General features: G+C 45.3%; 1 protein-coding gene across 14 annotated transcripts in view; it reads left to right on the top strand.

Moving 5' to 3' along the window:
- The window catches only part of LOC147120445 (RNA-binding motif, single-stranded-interacting protein 1-like), a 661,270-nt gene that overhangs the window by 448,287 nt on the left and 187,544 nt on the right, over nt 1-25,439 (top strand). For all 14 annotated transcript variants that reach the window (XM_085986392.1, XM_085986391.1, XM_085986393.1 and 11 more), the window contains one exon: nt 12,850-12,908. In XM_085986392.1, coding sequence (XP_085842518.1) covers nt 12,850-12,908 — 59 coding nt within the window. The remainder of the gene's footprint in view (nt 1-12,849; nt 12,909-25,439) is intronic.

Here is a 25,439-nt window from a genome sequence, read left to right as displayed (position 1 = left end):
TTATGTTTCAATGAGATCACCTCTCAATCTTCTAAATTTCCCAGAATTTAGGTCTAGTCTACAGTGGGAGACAGAAAGCAGGAAACTATAGACCAGTTAGCCTAACCTCTGTCATTGGGAAAAATGCTGGTGTCCAATATTAAGGAAGCAGTAGCAGGGCATTTAGAAAATCATAATACAGTTAAGCAGAGTCAGCATGGTTTTATGAAAGGGAAATCATGTTTGACAAATTTGCTGGAGTTCTTTGAGGATGTAATGAGCAGGGTGGTACCCCGTGCGTACTCGCCCGTGGAGACCCGAATTTCTGGGCCAGATGAAGGGACCAAGTGTAATGTAGCCAAATTTGCTGATGATACAAAGATAGGTGGGAAAGCAAGTTGTGGAGAGGACACAAAGGGCTGGATTTTGTGAATGGAGGCAAGTTGGAGACGGGACAGCTGCTTGTCCTGTCAATGTCCCGCCTCCATCCTCGCCTGACCAACCAGAGGGATTTTCCCCTGATTGACCTTGTTAAGCCCGCCCTGCGGGCTCACCAGGCCAATTAGGGAGGAAGTCACTGACCGATCACGTCAACGTCAGACGTGCTATCTGTCAAGACTTCTTGAAAAAAGAAATGTCAGCGTTTGACAGCTCTGTGAAACTGTCAAACACTGACATTCTCTTTAGTTTGATGAGCCCTTGTGTTGAGGACTCATCAAACCATTCAAATTTGTAAATTTCACATGGCTGTTTGTACGGTGGTTCCATCAGCCAGTCTGTGAAATTGACAAGGAGGATGTCGGCTCTCCCGATCCACCACGGCTGAAGGCTGTAGAAAGAAAACAGGGTAAGTGAACACTTTTTTAAACTTATCACTCATCTTGCATACTTACCACTCCACACTTGCACCCATCACTCACCTCTACACCTTACTTCCAGGTGCCTCCAACCGCCGCAGACCTCCTCCACATCTCCTCCAATCCAGCGGGATTCTCCGAGGTCGGGAAGCCTTCACCTGTGAAGGTAAAATGGCACTACATTTTTTTTGCCTGTTAACTACCTGTTAACAGTCAGTTAAAAGGATTAAATGCCTTTCCCGCCTCCAGGAGATGGGACCCGAAGCTGCACATCTTCCCGCCTCCTGGCAAAAGGGCACGGAGGCGGGATGGGGGCGGCTTTGCCATCCGCCCCCAGTTTCTCCAAATTTACCGGCTGTCCTGCCTCCTCGGGGCTTGGAAAATCCAGCCCAACGAATCTGCAAAGGGATATAGACTGACTTAAGTGAGTGGGCAAACATTTGGCAGATGGAGTATAATGTGGGAAAGTGTGAGGTTATCCACTTTGCTAAGAAAAATAAAAAAGCAAATTATTCTTTAAATGGGAGATTACAAAATGCTGCAGTACAGAGGAACCTGGGGGTCCTTGTGCATGAAACACACAAAGTTAACATGCAGGTACAGCAAGTAATCGGGAAGGCAAATGGAATGTTGGCTTTTATCGCAAGGGGGCTGGAGTATAAAAGCAGGGAAGTCCTGTTACAACTGTACAGGGTATTGGTGAGACCACACCTGGAGTACTGCATATAGTTTTGGTCTCATTATTTAAGGAGGGATATACTTACATTGGCGGCAGTTCAGAGAAGGTTCACGAGGTTGATTCCTGAGATGAAGGGGTTGACTTATGAAGAAAGGTTGAGCAGGTTGGGCCTATACTCATTAGAGTTTAGAAGAATGAGAGGTGATCTTATTGAAACATATAAGATACTTAGGGGGCTCGACAAGGTAGATGCAGAAAAGATGTTCCCTCTCGGGGGCATAGTTTCAGAATAAGGGGTCGCCCATTTAAAACTGAGATGAGGAGGAATTTCTTCTCTGAGAGTCATAAATCTGTGGAATTCTCTGCCCCAGAGAGCTGTGGAGGCTGGGTCATTAAATATATTTAAGGTGGAGATAGACAGATTTTTGAACAATAAGGGAGTGATGCCTTATAGGAGCAGGCAGGGAAATGGAGCTGAGCCCAAGATCAGATCAGCCATAATCTCATTAAATGGCGGAGCAGACTCGAGAGGCTAAATGGCCTACTCCTGCTCCTATTTCTTATGTTCTTATCCACCACCTTAAACATTCACTCCCTCCACCACCGGCGCAACGTGGCTGCAGTGTGTACCATCTACAAGATGCACTGCAGCAACTTGCCAAGGCTTCTTCGGCAGCATCTGCCAAACCCACAACCTCTACCACCTAGAAGAAGAAGGGCAGCAGCGCATGGGAACACCATCACCTGCAAGTTCCCCTCCAAGTTACACACCATCCTGACTTGGAAATATATCGTCATTCCTTCATCATCGCTAGGTCAAAATCCTGGAACTCCCTCCCTAACAGCACTGTGGGAGTACATTCACCATACGGACTGCAGTGGTTCAAGAAGGCGGCTCACCACCACCTTCTCAAGGGTAATTAGAAACATAGAAGATAGGAGCAGGAGTAGGCCATTCGGCCCCTCAAGCCTGCTCCGCCATTCAATGAGATCATGGCTGATCACCCAAATTCAGTACCCTGTCCCTGCCTTCTCCCCATATCCCTTGATCCCTTTAGCCTTAAGAAATATATCCAACTCCTTCTTGAATATATTTAATGAACTGGCCGCCACCGCCCTCTGTGTCAGAGAATTCCACAGGTTCACCACTCTCTGGGCGAAGAAATTCCTCCTCATCTCAGCCCTAAATGGCTTACCCCTTATCCTTAGACTGTGACCCCTGGCTCTGGACTCCCCTGCCATCGGAAACATCCTTCCTGCATCTAGTCTGTCCAGGCCTGACAGAATTTTATAGGTTTCGATGAGATCCCCTCTCAATCTTCTAAACTCCAGTGAGTATAAGCCCAATCGACACAATCTCTCCTCATAAGTCATTCCTGCCATCCCAGGTATCAGCCTGGTGAATCTTCGCTGCACTCCTTCCATGGCAAGAACGTCCTTCCTCATATAAGGCGACCAAAACTGCACACAATACTCAAGGTGCGGTCTCACCAAGGCCCTGTACAACTGCAGCAAGACATCCTTGTTCCTGTACTCGAACCCTCTTGCTACGAAGGCCAACATACCATTTGCCTTCTTAACCGCCTGCTGCACCTGCATGCTTACCTTCAGCGACTGGTGCACAAGAACACCCAGGTCTCTTTGCACTTCCCCTTCTCCCAGTCTATTGCCATTCAAATAATAATCTGCCTTCCTGTTTTTGCCACCAAAGTGGATAACCTCACATTTATCCATATTATAGTGCATTTGCCATGTTTCTGCCCAATCACCCAACCTGTCCAAATCGTACTGGAGTTTCACGACATCCTCCTCACAGCATACATACCCTCCCACCCAGCTTTGTGTCATCTGCAAATTTGGAGATATTACATCCAATTCCCTCGTCCAGATCATTAATATATATTGTGAACAGCTGGGGTCCTAGGACCGATCCTTGCGGTACCCCACTAGTCACTGCCTGCCACTCGGAAAACAACCCGTTTATTCCAACTCTTTGCTTTCTATCCGCCAACCAGATCTCTATCCAAGTCAATACCTTGCCCCCAACCCCATGTGCCTTAATTTTGCACGCTAATCTCTTATGCGGGACCTTATCGAAAGCCTTCTGAAAGTCCAAATACACCACATCCACTGGTTCTCCCTTATCTATTTTACCAGTTACATCCTCAAAAAATTCCAGTAGATTAGTCAAGCACGATTTACCTTTTGTAAATCCATGTTGACTTTGTCCGATCCTGTCACTGTTTTCCAAGTGCTCTGCTATTACATCTTTTATAATGGACTCGAGCATTTTCCCCACTACCAATGTCAGGCTTACCGGTCTATAATTCCCCGCTTTTTCTCTACCACCTTTTTTGAATAGTGGGGTAACATTAGCTACCCTCCAATCCATGGGTACTGTTCCAGAGTCTATCGAGTTCTGGAAGATGACCAGCAATGCATCTACTATTTCTAGGGCCACTTCCTTAAGTACCCTAGGATGTAGATTATCAGGCCTTGGGGATTTATCGGCCTTTAGTCCCATCAATTTTCCTAACACCATTTCCCTACAAATACTGATTTCTTTCAGTTCCACCCTTTCATCAGACCCTATGTTCCCCAGCATCTCTGGGAGGTTATTTGTGTCCTCCTTTGCGAAGACAGAACCAAAATATGTATTTAGTTGGTCTGCCATTTCTTTGTTCCCCATTATAGGTTCCCCTGATTCTGACTGCAAGGGACCTACGCTTGACTTCACCAATCTTTTTCTCTTCGCATATCTATAAAAGCTTTTACAGTCAGTTTTTATGTTCCCTGAAAGCTTACTTTTATATTCTATTTTCCCCTGCTTAATTAATCCCTTTGTCCTCCTTTGTTGAATCCTAAACTGCTCCCAATCCTCAGGATTATTGCTTTTTCTGGCCAATTTATATGTCCTCTCCTTGGATCTTATGCTATCCCTAATTTCCCTTGTTAGCCACGGTTGAGTCACCTCTTTTGTTTTATTTTTATGCCAAACAGGGATGAACAAATTCTGTAGTTCATCCATTCGGTCTTTGAATGTTTGCCATTGCCTATCCACCGTCAACCCTTTGAGTGACATTCCCCAATCAATCCTACCCAACTCGCGCCTCAGACCATCGTAGTTTCCTTTATTTAAATTTAGGACCCTAGTCTTTGAGTCAACTACTTCATTCTCCATCTTAATGAAGAATTCTATCATATTATGATCGCTCCGACCCAAGGGGCCTCGTACAACAAGATTGCTAATTAATCCTTTCTCGTTACATAATACCCAGTCTAAGATGGCCTGATCTCGGGTTGGTTCCTCAACATATTGGTCCAGGAAACCATCCCGTAAACATTCCAGGAACTCCTCCTCCACAGTATTGTTACTAATTTGGTTAGCCCAATCTATATGTAGATTAAAGTCACCCATGATGACTGCTGTGCCCTTATTGCACGCTTCTTTAATTAGGGATGGGCAATAAATGCTGGCCTTGCCAGCGATGCCCAGATCCCACGAATGAATAAAAAAAAAACCTTAACCTTCTTTGCTTTATGGAGAGCAATCCCAGCTTCTCTAGCCTTTCCACATAACTGAAGTCCCTCTTCCCAGGTATAATTCAATTAATCTCCTCTACACCCTCTCCAAGGCCTTGACATCCTTCCTAAAGTGTTGTGCCCAGAATTGGACACAGCATTCCAGCTGAGGCCTAATCGGTGATTTGTAAAGGTTTAGCATAACTTGCTTTTGTACACTCCTCATAATTACTGCTTTCATAAGGAGTTGCATGCACTGCTTTATTAACCATTTTCTGTGGTAATGTTGATTCCTGGTTTGGAAAAAAGACAGCGGTCTAAAATTCCTCTAATTAAAAATCTCACCTCCAGGACAGCATATGATTGCAAGTACACGATCTCACTGTGGTGAGAGGAAAGTTTGATTAGGTACTGGGTTTCTGTTGTGCTGCTGTGGGCTGGCACAAAATGAAAGTTAAGGAAATGCAATATTGATTGGAGAGAGTATATCTATCTTCTAGTGGTCAGCTAAAGAGTATCATTGGCACAGGCCTTAAGACAGTTATCTGGCAGCTTGCCCTTTGGCGGTGGACGGATCCAAATTGAAATGCAGAATGCATCATCTCCGTAGGGTTACTCTCGCAATTCGTGACGATTGCCAAGAGCAGCATTGGCATAGCCTGGGTTCAGGCAGCCCATTCCTTTCATATGTAGGAGGGCTGTATTCAGGGATAAAAAGTGCTGCCTTGAAAATATATCCCATGAAGTTATTACAGATGCTGCCGCCCCTCTTCCTTCTCTTCCCCGCACCCCCCCCCCCCCCACCCCACCCCAGGTAGATAATGGAAATTGGTGAATAATTACGAGTACCCAAATCTTGGCCATACATACGTAGTACAGCAATAGCTGAAACACGGGAATGAAGAAAAGTATAATAAAAACAAGAACCACTTGCATTTGTATAGTGCCTTTAATGTAATAAAACATTGTAAGGCTCGCCACATAGGAGTGAATGGACTAAGCAATAATGGGAAAATTAGGACAATTAATCAAAGGCAGGGAAGGAAGTAGCATCGCAAAAAGGTTTAGGAAAGGAGATCTAGAAAGTGGGACCTAGACAGATGAAAGTTCTATGAAAGGGCACACAGTAGGTCAGAGCTAAAGGATTATGGGCACAGGCAGGGTTATAGGGCTGAACGAGGTTGCAGTGGTGGGATGGTGCAAGGCCACGGAGGAATTTGTAAATTGAAGGTGAAAATTTTGAATTCACTGCTTTGGAAACCAAGGATCCAAGGAAGTCGGCGAGGGTGAGGCTGATGGGCGGGCAAGACTTTATATGGGGCAGGATATGGGTGTGGTACACAAGTTGGAGTTTATGTAGGTAGGTCAGGAGGACGGTGAAGAAGGCATTTGAGAAGTTTAGCCTACAAGTATCAAAAGAAATATATATAATTTCAATGTTTTGTGCAAAGCTTTGTCCTGCCAAGTTTTGGTGGATAATCAGGAAGACACATAATTGGAGTACAGATAATAGATGTTTTGCTGTATTTTAAATTTAGTGAACTAGTTCTGTTTTGTTTGTGACAATTATTGCAAGGCAAGAAAATCATTAGTTTTGAAAACAGAAATCCTGTGAATGCATTTGAAAGATAAAGCTAGGTTAACATTTTGGATGCTGCCATTCACCAGAATATGCCAGTTTTTGTTAATTAAATTTAAACATGGGCAAGGAGATAAAAAAATTCTCTTGAAAGGCTAGGGTGGAATAAACGATTAATGGGCATGTCACTTAATGCCTGTGGTATTTGTCATTGTTCTGAGGTGGAAGCTTCGCTGCTGGACAGTCTGGGTGTGTCTTGCACTGCGGTTGATTCATTCTTTAATGTTATTTCATAATTTAAAAATGCATGTGTGGAAACAGCTTACTTCTGCAAATCTTGTGACTTAATTTTGCTGTACTCTAAACTGACCAGAATATATTGGCCCAGAAATTCGGGTCTCTACGGGTGAGTACGGGCTGGGTACTCACCCCTAGGCCCAACGAAAGTGCCGGTTTCGTGCATGCACTGCGCATGCGTGGGAAACCGGAACTGCCGTTCCCTTAAAGTAAGGGGTTCAGAGGTCGAACGCGTACGCCAGAGAGGCAGCGCGTGCGCCTGGAACTTACATTTTTTTCCCAGGTTTCTCCGGAAGGGTAAGTCTCCAGCAGTTACACTTTTAAAAAGTAGGCGCAAGGCCTGCTTTTAACAAGGTAAGTGGTGAATTAGTTAAAATTAAAACATTTTTTCCACAGGTTTATTATTTTTAAATACTTTAAAGAAAGGTAAGTTTATTTTTAGCCCCGTTAGAAAATGTAATTCATTTTTTCAAAAATTTAAATTATTGTTTAAAATAGTTATTTTATGTAATTTATAGTTATTTTAAAAATGTGATTTAAAAAAAAAAAATTATTTGAAGTTTTAGTTAAGTTTTGGGGCTTATAGTATTTATAGTTTTGACAGCTCTTCCTGTCAATTTTATGAATGGGCATTTCCCTGCTACCATTGGCTCTCCATGGCCCACGTGATCCCAGGGGATGCTTCGAACTAACTGCGCCCCTGGGATACACAAGCACTGCGCGCCGGCAGTTGGAGGAGGCCCAGGGTCGGAATCCCACGCGGGCCCACAGCACAACGGCCGGCGCGCTAGGTAAGTGCAGGTCGGAGGGCCAACATCTTTCATTACAATGAGGAGTCAAAAGACCAAGTAAAATCTACAGCGAGTGTTGTAGATAACTAAAGTTCAGGAAGTGGTTATGGCTACAAGGATAGATAGAATGAGAAATGGAAAATGTTACACAGGTGCAGTAAGGGATGTTGTTGGGAAGCCTTTGCATTTAAATTGTGATATCTGGCAAAGGAAGAAAGCTGTAGACTGCAGGAAGATATCAATGGACTGGCCAGTAGGGCAGAAAAATGACAAATGGAATTCAAACCGGAAAAGTGTGAGGTACAACATTTGAGGAGGGCTAACAAGGTAAAGGAATACACAATAAATGGTAGAATACTGAGAAGTGTAGAGGAACAGAGGGACCTTGGCGCGCAGGACAGATAGATAAGGTGGTTAAGAAGGCATACGAGATACTTTCCTTTTATTAGCCGAGACATAGAATTTAAGAGCAGGGAGGTTATGCTTGAAATGTATTATAAACACTAGTTGGGCCACAGTTAGAGTACTGCGTACAGTTCTGGTCACCACATTACAGAAAAGATGTGATTGCACTAGAGAGGGTACAGAGGAGATTTACGAGGAAGTTGCCAGGACTGGAGAATTTTAGCTATGAGGAAAGATTGGCTAGGCTGGGGTTGTTTTCTTTGGAACAGAGGAGATTTAATTTAGGTGTATAAAATTATGCGAGGCCTAGATAGAATGGATAGGAAGGATCTATTTCCCTTAGCAGAGAGGTCAATAACCAAGGGGCATAGAATTATCATATTATAGTAATTGGTCGAAGGATTAGAGGGGAGTTGAGAACCTTTTTCACCCAGAGGTTGGTGGGGGTCTGGATCTCACTGCCTGAAAGGGTGGTAGGCAGAAACCCTCATCGCATTTAAAGAGTACTTGGATATGCACTTTAAGTGCCGTAACCTACAAGGTTACAGACCAAGAGCTGGAAAGTGAGATTAGGCTGGATAGCTCTTTTTCGGCCGGTACTGATACGACGGGCCAAATGGCCTCCTTCTGTGCCATAAATTTCTGATAGAAGGCACGCATGAAATGGGGGAGTATCCTACTTTGTGAACATTCCGCATCTTGATGATTGTGATGGAAGCTCAGCTCCATCAAGCTGCAAATTCTAACATTGCAGTGTATATATTTGTTTATATATTTTCCTTTATTTTCTTAGTTCTGATTTTGAACTAACTAGTGTCAAGTTTGTAGCTGTCTCACCTTGATGTTCGCAAAATCTTATGCTACAGCCAGAGGATCTGCAGCACACAGGCCAAGTTCTTTAATCTATAGTCAGTTATTATGCAGCGAACTATTTGCAGGGCTATTGTCAAAGCATTAATTGGATATGCAAAGCCTGAATATGTTGCAAACTTTTGCTCAAGGGGTGCTCCATTGTGTCTTTGATCTATCTTCAGCGATGGTCTGTATCCAGGGCTCCTTTAGGCTATTATAAATAGATTGCCAAACACTGCTGGTTCTCACTTTCACTTGTTTGAACCATTTGTCCAAGTCACTGCAGTGATACAGCACTATATAGAGCTCAAAGTGTCTGAATTTCTAAGATAATTGTAAGACATTGAATCTGAAACACTTCACTTTAGTATCCGAAAACTGTCCAAAGTTAAGTGTGCCTGTCTCTGCCCCGCCTCAGCTCACCTGCTGAAACCCTCATTCATGCCTTTGTTACCTCTAGAATTGACTATTCCAATGGTCTCCCGGCCAGCTTCCAATTTGCATCCTCCGTAAACTTGAGCTCATTCAAAACTCTGCTGCCCATATCCTAATTCGCACCAAGTCCCGTTCAGCCATCATTCTTGTGCTCACTGACCTACACTGGCTCCCAGTCCGGCAACGCCTTGATATTAAAATTCTCATCCTTGTTTTCAATTCCCTTCATGGTCTCGCCCCTCCCTATCTCTGTAATCTCCTCCAGCCTTACAACCCTCCAAGATCTTTGCACTCCTCCAGTTGTTGCTGTTGATGCTATTTTATTTGTGGGTTATTTTTGGCTCTATTAATTTTGTCTTGCAATAAATTCAAATTGGGAGTTTCCATCTTATTCACATGGTCTGTCAGCATGGTTGGTATAAATTGCAGGCATGCCTTAGACATTTAGTGGAGTTGGTCACTCCTGTAAGCAATCCTCACATCTTCATTCTGGAGTGTGCCTATATTGCTCAATACTTAATCATACGAATAGAAAAACCTGGGGACATAAATATCATACTACCTTGTGAGCTGAATTGCATATCCTGTCTTTTGCACATGACTCACATTTGCTTCTCCAATCTTTCAGTAGGCAGACTGCTAACACTTTAATGAGAAAAGGCCGGGTACGAATTGTTAAGCTCCTTTTATTTTACAGACGGCAAGTACCATACAGAGTAACAGTGAAAATCAAAACTCACTCACCATTTAATTTCTAATCCCTTCTTGTAAATAAGAAAAGTATTAAATTGTGCAACTGAAATAAATGAAGGCTTACATGAACTTGGTCGACACTAGTCTTAGAAGAAACGTCCTTGGTATTTCTTGCATTTCTTTCAGCAGACCGACGGATCTCGGACCTTGAGCCTTTTTTCCCCCCTTTTTGTTACTTCTGACCACAGGAAGTTTTGTGAAGGGTCCCTTCAACTTTCAGTGATTTGCCAGTAGGCCTTTCAATAAAACCAGCCACTCCACCGCGCCCGCCCCGGCCAAGAATGAATTCTCAGGAGATACCCTGTGCTGGGCTTAAATGAACAGTGTGATCTGAACAATAACAGCTGTAGATGTTTGTAGAAAGTCTGAAATGAGATAAGAAATTACCTTTTGTCCGCAGTTGTTGTGGAATACATCTTTATTACCTGCCCGATTAACATATAAGCTCCTCTCTATCCTCCAGAGCTGCAACATATGGCTGTAAAGAGCGGTTTAAACCAATGCAAACCCACTTTAATTTGAAATACACCATTTAAATGTAACTAATTTCTAAATTCTTTGTCAAAATCCCAAAACATGACAAAATGCCTTTATCACCAAATCTCATCTTGATCTGTCTCCCTACTCCTCTGATGCCGTCTCCTCCTTTGAGAACCGTACCTTGTTCCACACCTCTTGCCTCTTTAAAATCCTCGTGCTCTACCGCTCACCCAAGCCCACCCATTCACCACGATATTTCTGAAGCTATCGATCTGCTCAGTCACACCTTCACTTCCGCCTTCGATGCCCTTGTGTCCAGCAAAACCCTTACATTCTCCCAGCCTTGTCGTTCCCCCTGTATGCCCCCTACACTTGCTGCATTAAGTTCAAGGGACGCAGACTTGAAAGGTATATGGTGCACAACTATTTAAGCATTCATTGTCAGATCTGGCTGGACCACATCTAGCACTCTTGGGCCCTGCCCTCCTCTACCAAAACTGCTTACTACTCCAGGATCATCCTGGAATGCAAAGATAATCTCGGCTTCTCTTCACTACCAATCGTCCCATTAAACCTCTCTCCACTGCCGCTTCCACCCTCAGCTCCAACAAGATGTGCGAGCAGCTCATGAACTTCTTTGTCACTAAGATTGAGACCATTTGTTCAGCTGTCTCTGCCGCATCCCTCCTTTGCCCACCAAGCCAAGGTTTGTCCCTGTCCTAACCCAGAACTCACATCTTTCTCTAGTTTCTCTCCTATTCTCATGCTCTCTCCGATCTCATGTTGTCCATGAGATCCACCTCCTGCTCTCTGGACTCTATTCCCACTAACCTGCTGACCACCCAGATTCCCTTCATGGCCCCCATGCTATCTGATACTGTAAATGGTTCCCTCTTCTCAGTTGCTGTCCCCCTCCATTTCAAATCTGCCATCATCACCTACCTCTTCAAAAAACCCACCCTTGACCCCTCTGTCGTTGCAAATTACCACCCCATCTCCAACCTCCCTTGCCTCTCCAAACTCCTTGAACATGCTTTTGCCTCCCAAATCCATGCCCATCATCCCCACAACTCCATTGAACCTCTCCAATCAGATACCACCCCTGCCACAGCACTGAAACGGCTCTAATCAAAGCCACAAAAGACATCCTCTGTGACTGTGGTACACTGTCCCTCCTCATCCTTCTCGACTTGTCTGCAGCCTTTGACACGGTTGACCACACCCCTTCTCCAATGCTCTGCTCCGTTGTCCAACTGATTGGGACTGCAGTCGCTTACTCCACTCTTACCTATCCAGTTGTAGCCAGACAATCTCCTGCAATGGCTTCTCTTCACCCCTGCAGTGCCTCTCAAGAATCCACCTTTGGCCCCCTCCTAATTTTCATCTACATGATACTCCCTTGGCAACATAATCCGAAGACATGGTGTCAGATTCCACATGTATTCTGACGACACTCTCGAACTTCTGCTGCCTCTGTGTTGTCAGATTGTCTGTCCGACATGAAGTCCTATATGTACCACAATTTCTTACAATTAAACATTGGGAAGATCAAACCCATTGTCTTTGGCCCCCAACCCAAACTCCATTTCCTCGCCACTGATTCCATACCCCTCCCTGGCCACTGTCTCAGGCTGAACCAGACTGTTGCAACCCCTGCCTTCCATCCTATCACAGACCTTCCCTTTTGTTCTTTCCTCCCCTCCCCCCTTTCCCTGTCCCTGCATTTGCTTAAAAACCTGTTCCATCTCCAGCTTTTTCCAGTTCTGACGAAGGGTCATCGACCTGAAATGTTAACTCTGTTTCTCTCTCCACAGATGCTGCCTGACTTGCTGAGCATTTCCAGCATTTTCTGTTTTTATTGCATCTTTTTATACATTTGCAATAAAGAAGTACACCACGGGTATATTCAAATATCATTCCTGAGGATGGTGGTTGGTGGGGGAGGAGTTGGGGGTGGGAGGAAGTGACATGAAAGAAATTTCTCTGATTACAACCTATGCACCATTTAGGTACTCATTTGGATTTCCTGCCTGCTTGTTACCACTGCTGGTGGTATTTCAGGCCTAAACACTGCTGAATGGTTAAAAGTGGTGGTTAGCTCCAACAGTGAGGAATAGATCCTGATATTTTGGTAGATTTACTACCTATTTGGAGATTTTTTATGATATGCAACTGATTATTTTTAATGTCCTGAATACATTTTTTTGTCTCATTTTATAGGTATGGCAAAATAGTATCAACAAAGGCCATTCTGGACAAGACAACTAATAAGTGCAAAGGTATATTTTTGTTATATGCTGCATTAACTTCTTAGAGATGGTATCTCATTGTGCTAAACCCTTTTTAAAGTTCAAAAGTTTATCTTAATATAAAATGTTAAATTATGATACTATAAACTTCTGTCTTTGTCTGCTCCATTTGAAGTGTTCAGCGGCTCATAATGCATTTTTATCTCCACATATCCATTGATTCCTATCTCTGCACAGTTTCAGAAGGAAATATAACTGCATATTTGCCAGGTTTTTAAATAGCTCCAAGCTAAAAGACGCTTTATTGAGTGCAATGGGTTATAAAATATTGATCTATCAGTCATCTTAGAGGGCATTATATTGCCAGCAAGCATTCTGATCTGTAGCCTTGCCTACTGAGAATTGTTTCCTTGGGTATTTTGAAAGCTACTGAATAGTTGCTTCCCCATAGACTGTCCAGGGGCAGGAAACAATGGTATCTCCCCTGTGGAGGAATATGTAATATTACCAACTGAATGGCCTAGAAATTTGATTGCACAGCGCCTGTTTTATGGGCACTAAAAGCCTCCTAAGTGTCCAATATGGCGGGCAGGAAGCACGCATGCACACATTTCCAGTTGGAAGTCTGCCACCTGCCATATTGGATCAGTCTTAGTTGCTGGTTTGTCATGTCAGGGTGCTGGTTAACTTCTGGGACTTTTTTTGTGTTGTATCACTGGAAATTTTACTTTGTCTGCAAAGAATAAGATTTTGATGGTATTGCACTGTTGGCTGCCTCACAGATAGTTTCACATGGGTGGTCTGATAGGGCTGTCTTTGGGACTGGAGGACTAGGGGGAGCAGCTGCCATAAGAGAGAAGAGGAGGAGGGCACTGTGCAGGTGGCCATATCCACAGCGAGTATTCAGGGAGCACTTTCCATTAACTTTATTTGGGAGCAATGTCTCAGGCGCCTTTGCTTCACAAAGGACTCTGTCAGTGAGCAATGTGACCTGCTGCAGTCACAACTTGAGCCTTACACCAGGACATGGATAGCACTGCCTGTGGCTATCAAGGTTACAGTGGCCCTTAATCTTTATGCCACAGGCTCCTTTTAAGCTGCAGCAGGTGACATCAGCGACATATCACAATTCGCAGTCCAGCACTGTATCTGGAAGATCACCGAGGCTCTCCACACCAGGAAGAACACCTACAACTCCTTCCCCATGGACAGCGCAAAGCAGGACAAGAGAACATTAGACTTTGCTCACATGGCAGGCTTCCCCAGGGTGCAAGGTGGCCTCTATCAGCTGCTTATTATCTTTATCAATCATAAAGGATTCCACTCCCTCAACTTTTGCTGGTTTGGGACCACAGGCAGCACATCATGCACGTCTATGCCCAGTGTCCTGACAGCAGTCATGACTCTTTCATTCTGCGCCACCGCTCTACCTCATTTATTCCAACTGGACCATCAATTTGCAGGCTGGCTACTTGCCGGAAAGGGCTATCCCCTCCAGACATGGCTCACGACTCCTATCAGGAACCTGGGCACAGCTTCAGAGCTGGCCTACAACGAGAGCCATGCCACCACCCAAAACATTATTGAGCAAACAATCAACGTCCTCAAGTAACACTTCCGCTACCTAGATTGTTCCGGAGGAGCTTTGCAGTACACCGCTGAACAGCTATCCAGATTTGTGGTGGTCCACTGCATCCTCCACAACTTTGCCATCATGAAGGACCAGACATTGGAGAATGTGTGTTCTTCGTTATAAGTTAATCCTTAAGTAGGTCCTGGGAGGTGGGAGAGGCAAACGAGACGGGGTTGGGGGGGCGGGGGGTGGGGTTGTGGGGGCGAATATGGGCCGTCAGCAGCATGCAGTAGTGCTATGGAGCCAGAAGGAGCAGCCCTGCATGCTCAGTTTCTGACCAATTTCAGGGAGGGTCAAAGAGTCATAGAGTTATACAGCACAGAAAGAGGCCCTTCGGCCCATCGTGTCCGCACCAGCCATCAAGCCCTGTCTATTCTAATCCCATTTTCCAGCACTTGGTCCGTAGCCTTGTATGCTATGGCGTTTCAAGTGCTCATCTAAATGCTTCTTGAATGTTGTGAGGGTTCCTGCCTCTACCACCCTTTCAGGCAGTGAGTTCCAGATTCCAACCACCCTCTGGGTGAAAAAGTTTTTCCTCAAATCCCCTCTAAACCTCCTGCCCCTTACCTTGAAACTATGACCCCTGGTTATTGACTCCGCTACTAAGGGGAAAAGTTCCTTTCTATCTACCCTATCTATGCCCCTCATAATTTTGTACACCTCAACCAGGTCCCCCCTCAGCCTTCTCTGCTCTAAGGAAAACAACCCCAGCCTGTCCAGTCTCTCTTCATAGCTGAAGCACTCCAGCCCAGGTAACATCCTGATGAATCTCCTCTGCTCCCTCTCCAATGCAATCACATCCCTCCTATAGTGTGGTGACCAGAACTGCACACAGTATTCCAGCTGTGGCCTAACTAACGTTTTGTACAGCTCCATCATAACCTCCCTGCTCTTGCCTTCATTAGCCGAGGCATAGAATATAAGTATCCCATATGCCTTTTTAACCACCTTATCTACCTGTCCTGCAGCCTTCCGGGATCTATGTACATGCACATCAAGGTCCCTCTGAACCTCTGTCCTTCCTAGGATCCTACCATTCATTGTGTATTCCCTTGCCTTGTTTGTCCTCCCAAAATGCATCACCTCACACTTTTCAGAGTTAAATTCCATTTGCCACTGTTCTGCCCATCTGACTAGCCCATCTATATCGCCCTGTAGCCTGAGGCTTCCCTCCTTGCTATTTACCACTCCACCAATTTTCGTGTCATCTGTGAACTTACTGATCATACCTCCTACATTCATATCTAAATCATTAATGTACACTACAAATAGCAAAGGACCCAGCACCGATCCCTGCGGTACACCACTGGACACAGGCTTCCAATCACAAAAACAACCTTCGAACATCACCCTCTGCCTCCTGCCACTAAGCCAATTTTGGATCCAATGTGCCAACTTGCCCTGGATCCCATAGGCTCTTACCTTCTTGACCAGTCCCCCATGCGAGACTGTGTCAAAAGCCTTACTGAAGTCCATGTAGACTACATCAACTGCACTACCCTCATCCACACACCTAGTCACCCCCTCGAAAAATTCAATCAAATTGGTCAGACATGATCTCCCCTGACAAAGCCATGCTGACTATTCCTGATTAATCTCTGCCTCTCCAAGTGGAGACTAATTCTGTCCCTCAGAATATTTTCCAATAATTTCCCTACCACTGATGTTAGGCTCACTGGCCTGTAATTCCCTGGTTTATCCCTACTACCCTTCTTGAACAATGGTACTACATTAGCTGTTCTCCAGTCCTCTGGGTCCGTAAACTGGTATTAGGCCCCTCGCTAGCATATGCACGAGGTCTAATGCCAGTTTAAGGCAGCTGCCAGGGCTGCCTGAATATTGCTCTAGCCAATATGGCCGCGGTTTATTTCAGGTGTTCTTGGGGCAGGGAACATAGCATAGAAATTGGACCCTTTTTTCCCCCATTTCGCACTCAGGAAATGGGCAAAACGAGATCCAATTTTGCCACCCCCCATTTGTTTAATCTGAGACATTTTAGCAGCTTAAATTACTAATGTCATCTTCTAAATAATTGGTTAAAAAAACTAACTTCGAATGTTTCCAAAAACTGAATACAGCAGCTGAGTGTCTCCAGAACACAAACAGATTTCTGTAAGTAATCAATTTCAGTATTATGTAAAAAAAAAATACAAGTACAGGTAGACTATCCTTTATCCGAAAACCTCGGGACCAGCCGAGTTTCGGATAAAGGAGAATTTCGGATTTCGGAAGGTGGGTCGGCGGGGGTCCGCGGGGGGGGTCGGCGGGGGTCCGCCGGGGGGTCGCGCGCACGACTTACGCTGACGCTCAGCGTAAGTCAGGCGGGGTCCGCGGGGGGGTCGGCGGTTGTCGGGGCCGGCGGGGTCCGCGGGGGGGTCGGCGGTTGTCGGGGCTGGCGGGGTCGGCGGTTGTCGGGGCTGGCGGGGTCCGCGGGGGGGTCGGCGGTCGTCGGGGCCGGTGGGGTCCGCGGGGGGGTCGGCGGTTGTCGGGGCCGGCGGGGGGGTCGTGCGCACGACTTACCCTTTATCCGAACTTCCGAATCCGGAACCCTCTAAAAACCGAAGGTTTTTTCGTTCGTACGCACGACTTACGCTGAACGAAAAAACCTTCGGTTTTTAGAGGGTTTCGGTTTTCGGAAGTCCGGATAAAGGGTAGTCTACCTGTATGAAGAAAGACTTGAAATATTGAATTATTTTTCTTCAGAACAACAGATTATGGGACAGTATGATAGAATTATTTAAAATTATGAAAGGATGGGAGAGGATAGATAGAATTGGACTGTTTCCAGAAGGACCTAGAATGAGGGGCCATAGATACAAGATTAAATGTGAGATTAGGAACAGAGAGCACATATACAGTTAGTTTTAAGGCTGTGGAATTCATTTCCAGGGTTAGTGGTTGAGGCAGAAAAAATGCCAACTATCAAGAAAACATTGGCTAGGTGGGTGAAGGAAAAGAGGATGAAGGGATAAAGGGGCAGTGTGGGTAAATGTGATTAGAACTATTTGCTCACCTAAAGGGTAAATACCAACACTGACAGTTTGGGGTGAATGGCCTGTTTCTGTGTTGCAATTTCTGTGTGTATATGTCTATGTATGATTAAAAATACAGAATGAAGTTGAAACTGGGTCATTTGTGGTGATTATATGTTAAAGAATCATAGAATAATTATACGTGAAGAGATCACAGGGAGGTTAATTAGTGCTGTGGGGGAGGGTTTAAACTAATTGCAGTGGGAGGGACACCAGGATGAAGCATTAGAGAGCAGGTACAAGACGCAAAGAGGACTGGAAGAGACAAACAGAACTGGAATAAAGAGTAGTTCAGAAATAGGAGGGATAAGACTGGGGGTGAAATGCGAGGCAGACTAAGATGTGCTTAGAGTGCATGTGTGTAAATGCCCGGAGCATGGTAAATAAGGTTGATGCGCTGCGGGCACAAGTAGCCACATGGGACTATCATAATAGTGGTAATAACAGAGATCTGACTCAAACAGGGGGAGGAATGGGCACTTAATATTCCTGGCTACAATGTTGTCAGGAAAGATAGAGAAGGAAAAAAGGAGGTTGTAGCGGTGGTGTTGACCAAAGATACTGTTGCAGCACTAGAAAGGGATGATGTATTTGAGGGTTCAAAGACAGAATCTGTTTCATAGAATCTTACAGCACAGAAGGAGGCCATTCGGCCCGTCATGCGTGTGCCAACTCTTCGAAAGAGCTGTCCAATTTAGTCCCACACCCCAGCTTTTTCTCCATACTCCTGCAAATTAGTCCCTCATACTTTTGAATACCTCTATTGGGTCTGCCTTTAACCTTCTCTGCTCTAAGGCAAATAATCACAACTTCTCCAATCTCTACACATAACTGAACTCCATCAGCACTGGTAACTATCCTCCGTACCCTTTCCAGAGCCTTGACATCCTTCCTAAAGTGTGGTACTCAGAGCTCAACACACTATTGCAGCTGGGGCCTCATTAGAGATTTGAAAAAGTTTAGCATGCCTTCCTTGTTTTTGTATTCCATGCCCCTATTTACAAAGCCAAATATCTCTAATGCTTTATTAACCGCCTTATCAACTTGCCTTACCACCGTCAAAGATTTGTGAATGTGCACTCCCAGGTCCCTCTGCTCTTGCTCCCCTCCCCCCCCTCCCCCAACCCTGGCCAAAATAGTACCATTTGGATTACACTGCCTCTCTGTGTTGTTTCTCCCAAAGTGCATCACTTCACACTTATTTGCATTAAATTGCATCTTCCATGTGTCTGCCCCTTTCACCAGTATGTCTATGTCCTCCTGAAGTTTGCTGCCATCATGCTCACTATTTACTTTGTTGCCAAGTTTTGTATCGTTTGCAAACTTCGAAATTGTACCCCATATACCCAAGTCCAGGTCATTTATATATAGCAAGAAAAGTAATGGTTCTACGACTGACCCCACTGCATTCTTCTCTCCAATCAGAAAAACATCTATTCAGCACTACTCTCTGCCTCCTATCCCTTAGCCAATTATGTACCCAAGTTACCACCGTCCCTTTAATACTATGTGCTTCTATTTTTTGAATAAGCCTGTTAGGTACTTTATCAAATGCCTTTTGAAAATACAGCATCTACTGCACTACTTTCATCAATCCTCTCTGTTACTTCATTAAAGAACTCAATCAGGTTAGTCAGACACGATTTGATGTTAAAAAATCAGTGCTGGCTATCCCTTATGAAACCATGCTTCTCCAAGTGAGAATTAATGTTGTCCTTTACAATGGTCTCTATTGGTTAAACTGTCTGGCCTGTAGTTGCTGGGTTTATCCTTGCACCCTTTTTGAACAAGGGTATAACATTTGCAATTCTCCAGTTCTCTGACACCACCCCTGTATCTAAGGAGGATTGGAAGATTAAGCCAGCACCGCCTCAATTTCCACCTTTACTTCCCTCAACATCCTAGTATGCATCCCATCTGGTCCTTGTGGTTTATCTATTTGAAGTACAGCCAGCCTTTCTAGTACCTCCTCTTTATCATTTTTTAGCCTATCCAGTGTATCAACTGCCTCCTCTTTCACTATGACTTTGGCAGCATCTTCTTCCTTGGTAAAGACATATGCAAAGTACTCATTTAGTACATCAGCCATGCCCTCTGCCTCCATGCATAGGTCTCCTTTTTGGTCCCTAATCGGCCCACCCTTCCTCTTACTACCTGTTTACTATTTAAATGCCTATAGAGGACTTTTGGATTCCCTTTTATGTTAGTTGCCAATCTATTCTTATACTCTTTGCCCCTCTTATTTCCTTTTTCACTTCTCCTTTGAACTTTCTATATTCAGCATCAGTCTCGCTTGTATTCTCAAATTGGCATCTGTCATATGCCCCCTTCTGCTTCACCTTACTCTCTATCTCTTTCGACATCCAGGGTTGGTTGCCCAACTTTTTCCTCCTCGTGAGAATGTACCTCAACTGTACCCGAATTATCTCCTCTTGAAAGGCACCCAATTGTTTGAATAAAGTTTTGTCTGCCAATCTTTTATTCCAATTTACCCAGGCCAGATCCAGTCTCAACCCACTGAAATTGACCCTCCTCCAATTAAGTATTTTTCTCTAGATATTTCTCTGAAATTTGCCTACAGATTTGCTCCTCGTATCTCCTTGCTGTTTAAGGACCTATAGTAAACAGCCAGCAATATAACCGCTCCTTTTTTGTTCCTTAACTCTAACCAAATAGATTTAGTCTTTGAACCCTCTAGTATGTCGTCCTTCTGTAGAACTGTAATATTATCCTTGATCAATACTGTAAGCCCCCCTCCTTTTGTTTTTCCTTTCCTATCCTTCCTGAATACATTGTAGCCAGAAATGTTTAGTTCCCATTTTTGCCCATGTTTAAGCCAAGTCTCCGTTATAGCCATTATATCCTAACCCCTTGTGTCAACTTGCGCCAGTAACTTGTGGACCTTATTTGTAACACTCCTCGCATTAACACACATGCATTCCAACACCAAGCTAGTCTGCTTTGCTTTTTTTCTCCATTTACTTCCTGCTCTTTCTACACTATTCTTTGTTCTGTTCCTGTTTGTCCCTCCTCATTTTCTATGCACCTTGTCTCTCTTTGCTGCTGCGTCCTGGTGCCCCTCCCCCTGCCAAATTAATTTAAACCCTCCCCCACAGCACTAGTTAACCTCCCCGTGAGGACATTGGTCCGAGCCTTGTTCAGGTGTAATCCATCCAGCTTGTATGGGTCCCTCCTGCCCCAGAACTGGTTCCAAGGCCCCAGAAATCTATTACTGCTCAATTTCATATGGTTGAACACCACTTGTCCCTCTAAGAAGTTGGATGCAGGCCACTTCTCCAGCCACGCATTCACCTGGACTATCATCCTGTGTCTGCACTAGCACGTGGCACTAATCCACGTGGGAGTAATCCAGAGCATACCAGCTTTGAGTTCACGGGCTAGATTTTCAGTTGCTTGCGCCAGCAGTTAGCGCCTTAAGAGAAGTGATTTGAATAGCGCCCGGGCGCAGCGCAGTTTGCGCCCCGCCCCAAATTAAGTTGCCCGTTAGCGCCGGCGCAAAGTTTAGCGGCCACCCGGATGCGCGCGCAGAAAATGACGTCACATCCTCGTGCAACGCCCTTTGGCCGCCCCGAATCCAAACTTCAGTCGGACCGCCCCATTCTGCGGCTGGCGTCCAGAGCGTTTGTAAAATGGAACGCAACACACCCTGGGGAGCGCAAATTAAGGGGCACTCCTCCTGCACTATAAACGGCAGTCTGCATGTGTTGTGTGGAAGGATCCAGTGTGTTGTTGTGAACGGTGTATTTATGTTTCTCCTCCTCCTCCTCCTCCTCCTCCTCCTCCTTTTCCTCTTCCTCCTCCTCCTAAAAAAACACATGCACCCTTCCCCTTTAAGAGCTCACTGGCACCAGAGTGTCTGCCGTGCGCTGCGCCCGAGCTCGGGCGCTGCGCTCTGCACCGCCGGCTTAGCGCCTAAAGATAGTAGTGGAACGCCTCTTTTAGCGCTCCACCAACCTCTTAGGGCGAAGCCACTGAATTTCCGGCAACGGGGCGCTACTTTGGGGCGGGCGCTAAGGTTAGCACCCCAAAACTGTCTATACTGAAAATCTAGCCCCACGTTCTTTAATCTTTTTCCTAGCTCCTGAAACTCTGTCTGTAGGGCCTCAGCCCTTTTCCTACCTATGTCGTTGGTTCTAATATGGACCACGACTTCTGGCTGTTCCTCTTCCCCTCGCAGAATATCCTGCACCCTCTTGGTGATACCCTTTACCCTGGCACCTAGGAGGCAACACACCATTCGGGCCTTGTCTATTTCCCTGACTATCAAATCCCCTAAAGCAACTGGAGTGCTACACTTTCTTGTGCCCTGCTATGTAGTCGAGTCTCCCACAGTGCCGTGGATTTGCTTCTGACTACTCCCCCTGAGGTTTTTGAGTGCCACACTCCAGGGGATTCCTGCACTGCCTGCCTGTTTCTCTTAGTCTGCCTGGTGCTCACCCACTCCCTTACCCCCTGAACTCTCTGTAGCTGGGGGGTGACCACCTTCTGAAATGTGCTATCCATGAAACTCTCAGCTTTCCGTATGTACTGCAGTGACCCCAGCTGCCCGTCAAGCTCAAAAAATCTGAGCTCAAGCTCGAGCTGTTGGTGGCACTTCATACATATGTGGTTTTCCAGGACACACAGTGTTCTAGAGTTCCCACATGGCACAGGATATGTATGCGACAGGCCTCCGCTGTCCTGCCATGTTAGCTAACAGTTATTTAAAAAGTTTGTTTAGCTTTAAGGCTATTTAATTGTTTAGCGAACACTAAAACACTAACCACTAAAAAAAAAACCACTAACAACTAAAGACACTAACCAGTAAACTAAATACTTAAACTAACTTGAGTCTAACCACCAAGTACTTATCGGTAATTCCTCGGTTCCACCCTCCGTGCTGGTTGTGATGTCACTTCTTCAGTTTTTCTCCTTGTGGTTGTTTTGCAATGTTTTCTGTGACTCTTACAGCACCTGTGCTGTATTTATAGTCCTCGTGCCTACTGCGATGCTCTTTTTTCTATTTGGTGAGAATTAGCGAAGAATAGAGGAGCTATACTATAGGCCACCAAATAGTTGTAAGGATATAGAACAGCAAATTTGCAGGTAAATTGCAGAAAGATGCAAGAACTTTAGAGTACTGCTAATGGGGGCCTTCAATTATCCTAATATAGACTGGGAAAATAACAGTGTAAAGAGCAAAGAGGGTGAGGAAATGTGTACAAGTGAGCTTTCTTGATCAGTGTGATACCAGCCCAACGATGAAAAGCAGTGCTGGATCTAGTTCTGGGGAATGAAGTGGGGCAAGTGGAGCATGTTTCAGTGGGAGAGCATTTGGGAAACAGTGATCACTGTATCATTAGATTAGAAGAGATAGTAGAGAAATTTGATTGTATAAAAATGGATAAAGAGGAAGTACTTAAAAGGTTGGCAGCGCTCAAAGTAGAAAAGTCACGCTGTCTGGATGGGATGCATTCTAGGTTGCTGAAGGAAGTAAGGGTGGGAATTGGCGATTCTCAGGCTGCAATCTTCCAATCCTCATTAGATAGTAGAGTGGTGCTAGAGGACTGGTGGATTGCATATGTTACACCCCTGTTCAAAAAAGGGGAGAAGGGTCTTCTTCTTTCATATGGTAGTAGCAAAGCAAATCAAATGTCAATATCTAAGTCAGATATCCAGGCCAAAGCTTCTGGTGTAACAGCGTGGATATCTTGTAGGCTGCCTACAACTTTCCTCTGAGGGCAGTGCTCAATGATGTGCTCCAGGGTCTGATTAGGAGCTCCACAGTTGCATGATGGGGATGCTTTAATCTTCCATCTATGGAGAAGGTGGCAGCATCTACCATGACTGGTTCTGAGGCGGTTGATGGTTGCCCACTGTTTGCGAGGAAGGTTTGATCCTTCAGGTTGTACTGTGTGGTCCTCTATAAGGAATCCATTCCGTATGTCACAGTTCTTCCAAGCATTTCGCCATCGGTCATCAAGGCTGAGGGGGGGTCGCTGAAGGGCTTTTGCGACGGTCCAAAATGGCCTTCTAGATTTGAGATGGGTTTGAGGGTAGGTTGTTCAAATCGGCCTGGATTGGCATGTTTTTGCTGGTGTAGCGGTTGCATTCTCTGGAGACTGCATATTCGCACCGTAGGTGTGGTGGTGCGAGGTTTGAAAGCACGGGCAGCCAAGGTGTTGGTGTCGATAAAAGCGTACCGGTGATAATTCTCATAGTAGAATTCAGCTGGACATCAACGGATTTGACATGCGGACTTGATAGCAATGCCGGAGAGCAGTACTCCGCTGTAGAGTACACCAGGGCGAGTGCTGCCGTACGGAGGGTTTCAGCGTCGGCTCCCCATGTGTATCTAGCGAGTTTCTGGATGAAGTTGACCCTACTCTTTAGTTTCTTCCCAAGGTTCTGGAGATGCTGTCTATATGGCAGGGTGCAATCGACCGTGACTCCTAAATAGGAGGGCTTTTTGGCATAGTTTATCTCTGTGCCGCAAAAGGAAACTTTCAAAGCTTGGTTTGCTTGATGGGTGTTGAGGTGGAATGTTGAAATAACGGTCTTTTGTGGGTTTGGCTGAAGTCACCATCGGCAGAAGTAGGCCTCCATCCTCTGTAAATCACTGGTCAGGGTCTCCTCGGTGATGGACAGATTCATGTTTTGCATGGCCAAGCCAATCTCATCAGCATATACGAACTTGCGGGACTCTGTTTCGGGTAGGTCACTGGTGTGAACGTTGAATAACATGGGTGCCAGGACAGAACCCTGTGGGAGTCCGTTGTTCAGTGCTCTATATCTGCTCTTCTGGGTGCCGGTCTACACACGAAGCATCGGTTGCTAAGCATGGAGTTGAGAAGATTGATCGTTGTTCTGCATGGTAAAATGGTGGAGAGCTTGAAAAGCAGTCCATGCTTCCATACTGTGTCATACGCCGCTGACAGGTCCACGAGTGCTACGGCGGTCTTGAGCTGGCACTAGAAGCCTTCTTCGATATGCGTTGTTAATGCTACCACTTGGTCACAGCAGTTACGGCCACTCTGGAGGCCCGCTTGCTCCTTAGGAATGGTTGGCTCAATGATGGGGTCTAGTCTGTGGAGCAGTAGCCTCTCCAGCAATTTATAACAAGTGCAAAGTAAGGAGATCGGGCGGTAACTGGAGGCGTCTCAAGCATTCTTCCCCTGCTTCAGACAGGTAATTATTTTAGTCTCCCTCCAAATAGGTGGAATTTTACCAGTTGCCAGTACCTTGGAGAAGAAGGAGGTCAACCATCTCTTCGCTTTGGGTCCCAGTGCTTTTAAGAATTCTGGGTAAACACTATCTGGACCAGCAGCTTTTCCAGATTTGATTGTCAACAGTCCTGCATTTAGTTCATCCAAGGTGAATGAATCAGACATACAGGAAACTTTGGTTTATCCAGAGGTTATATGTCCGGAATACTCAATCTAACGGCAAAAATCAGGAGCCGCTTTCTATAAGTTTTTTTAGTTCTTGTTGCTTTTTTTTCCCCAGTCAGGCACTGCAAGGTCTGTAGCTATAGCAACAGCTTCAGCTAGAGATGCTTGCAGCTGCAGCCGACTGTTTAGAAGCTGTTGCTAAGCAACAGTGTTTGTTGTCAGATACGGAGATGAAAACCTCCATATGCTTCAACATTAACTTTGTATGTCCGGCAGTTTTGATAGATCGGCAACAGCTCGGTCTCGTCGGTGCCGGATATCACAAAGTTTCCTGTAGTTGACGATCTTGGTGCCGTCATCAAGTTTCTCAAACTGCCATTTCACCTGGCGCCAAAATTCTTTGTCCACCAGAACCTTGATGTTTGTGTCAAGTAGGAGGCAATGGCATCCGCTTTGATGGTCGTCCTGTGTTTATAGGCGGGGTTTGCCCCGCCAAGTTGACGGA

Source organism: Somniosus microcephalus, chromosome 4 (genome assembly GCF_052327205.1).
Source record: "Somniosus microcephalus isolate GS21.2 chromosome 4, FLI_Smic_1.0, whole genome shotgun sequence".
In the NCBI taxonomy this organism is placed as follows: Eukaryota; Metazoa; Chordata; class Chondrichthyes; order Squaliformes; family Somniosidae; genus Somniosus; species Somniosus microcephalus.
Note: the sequence above shows the minus strand (reverse complement) of the source record. Positions and strands in the feature narration are given on the sequence as shown.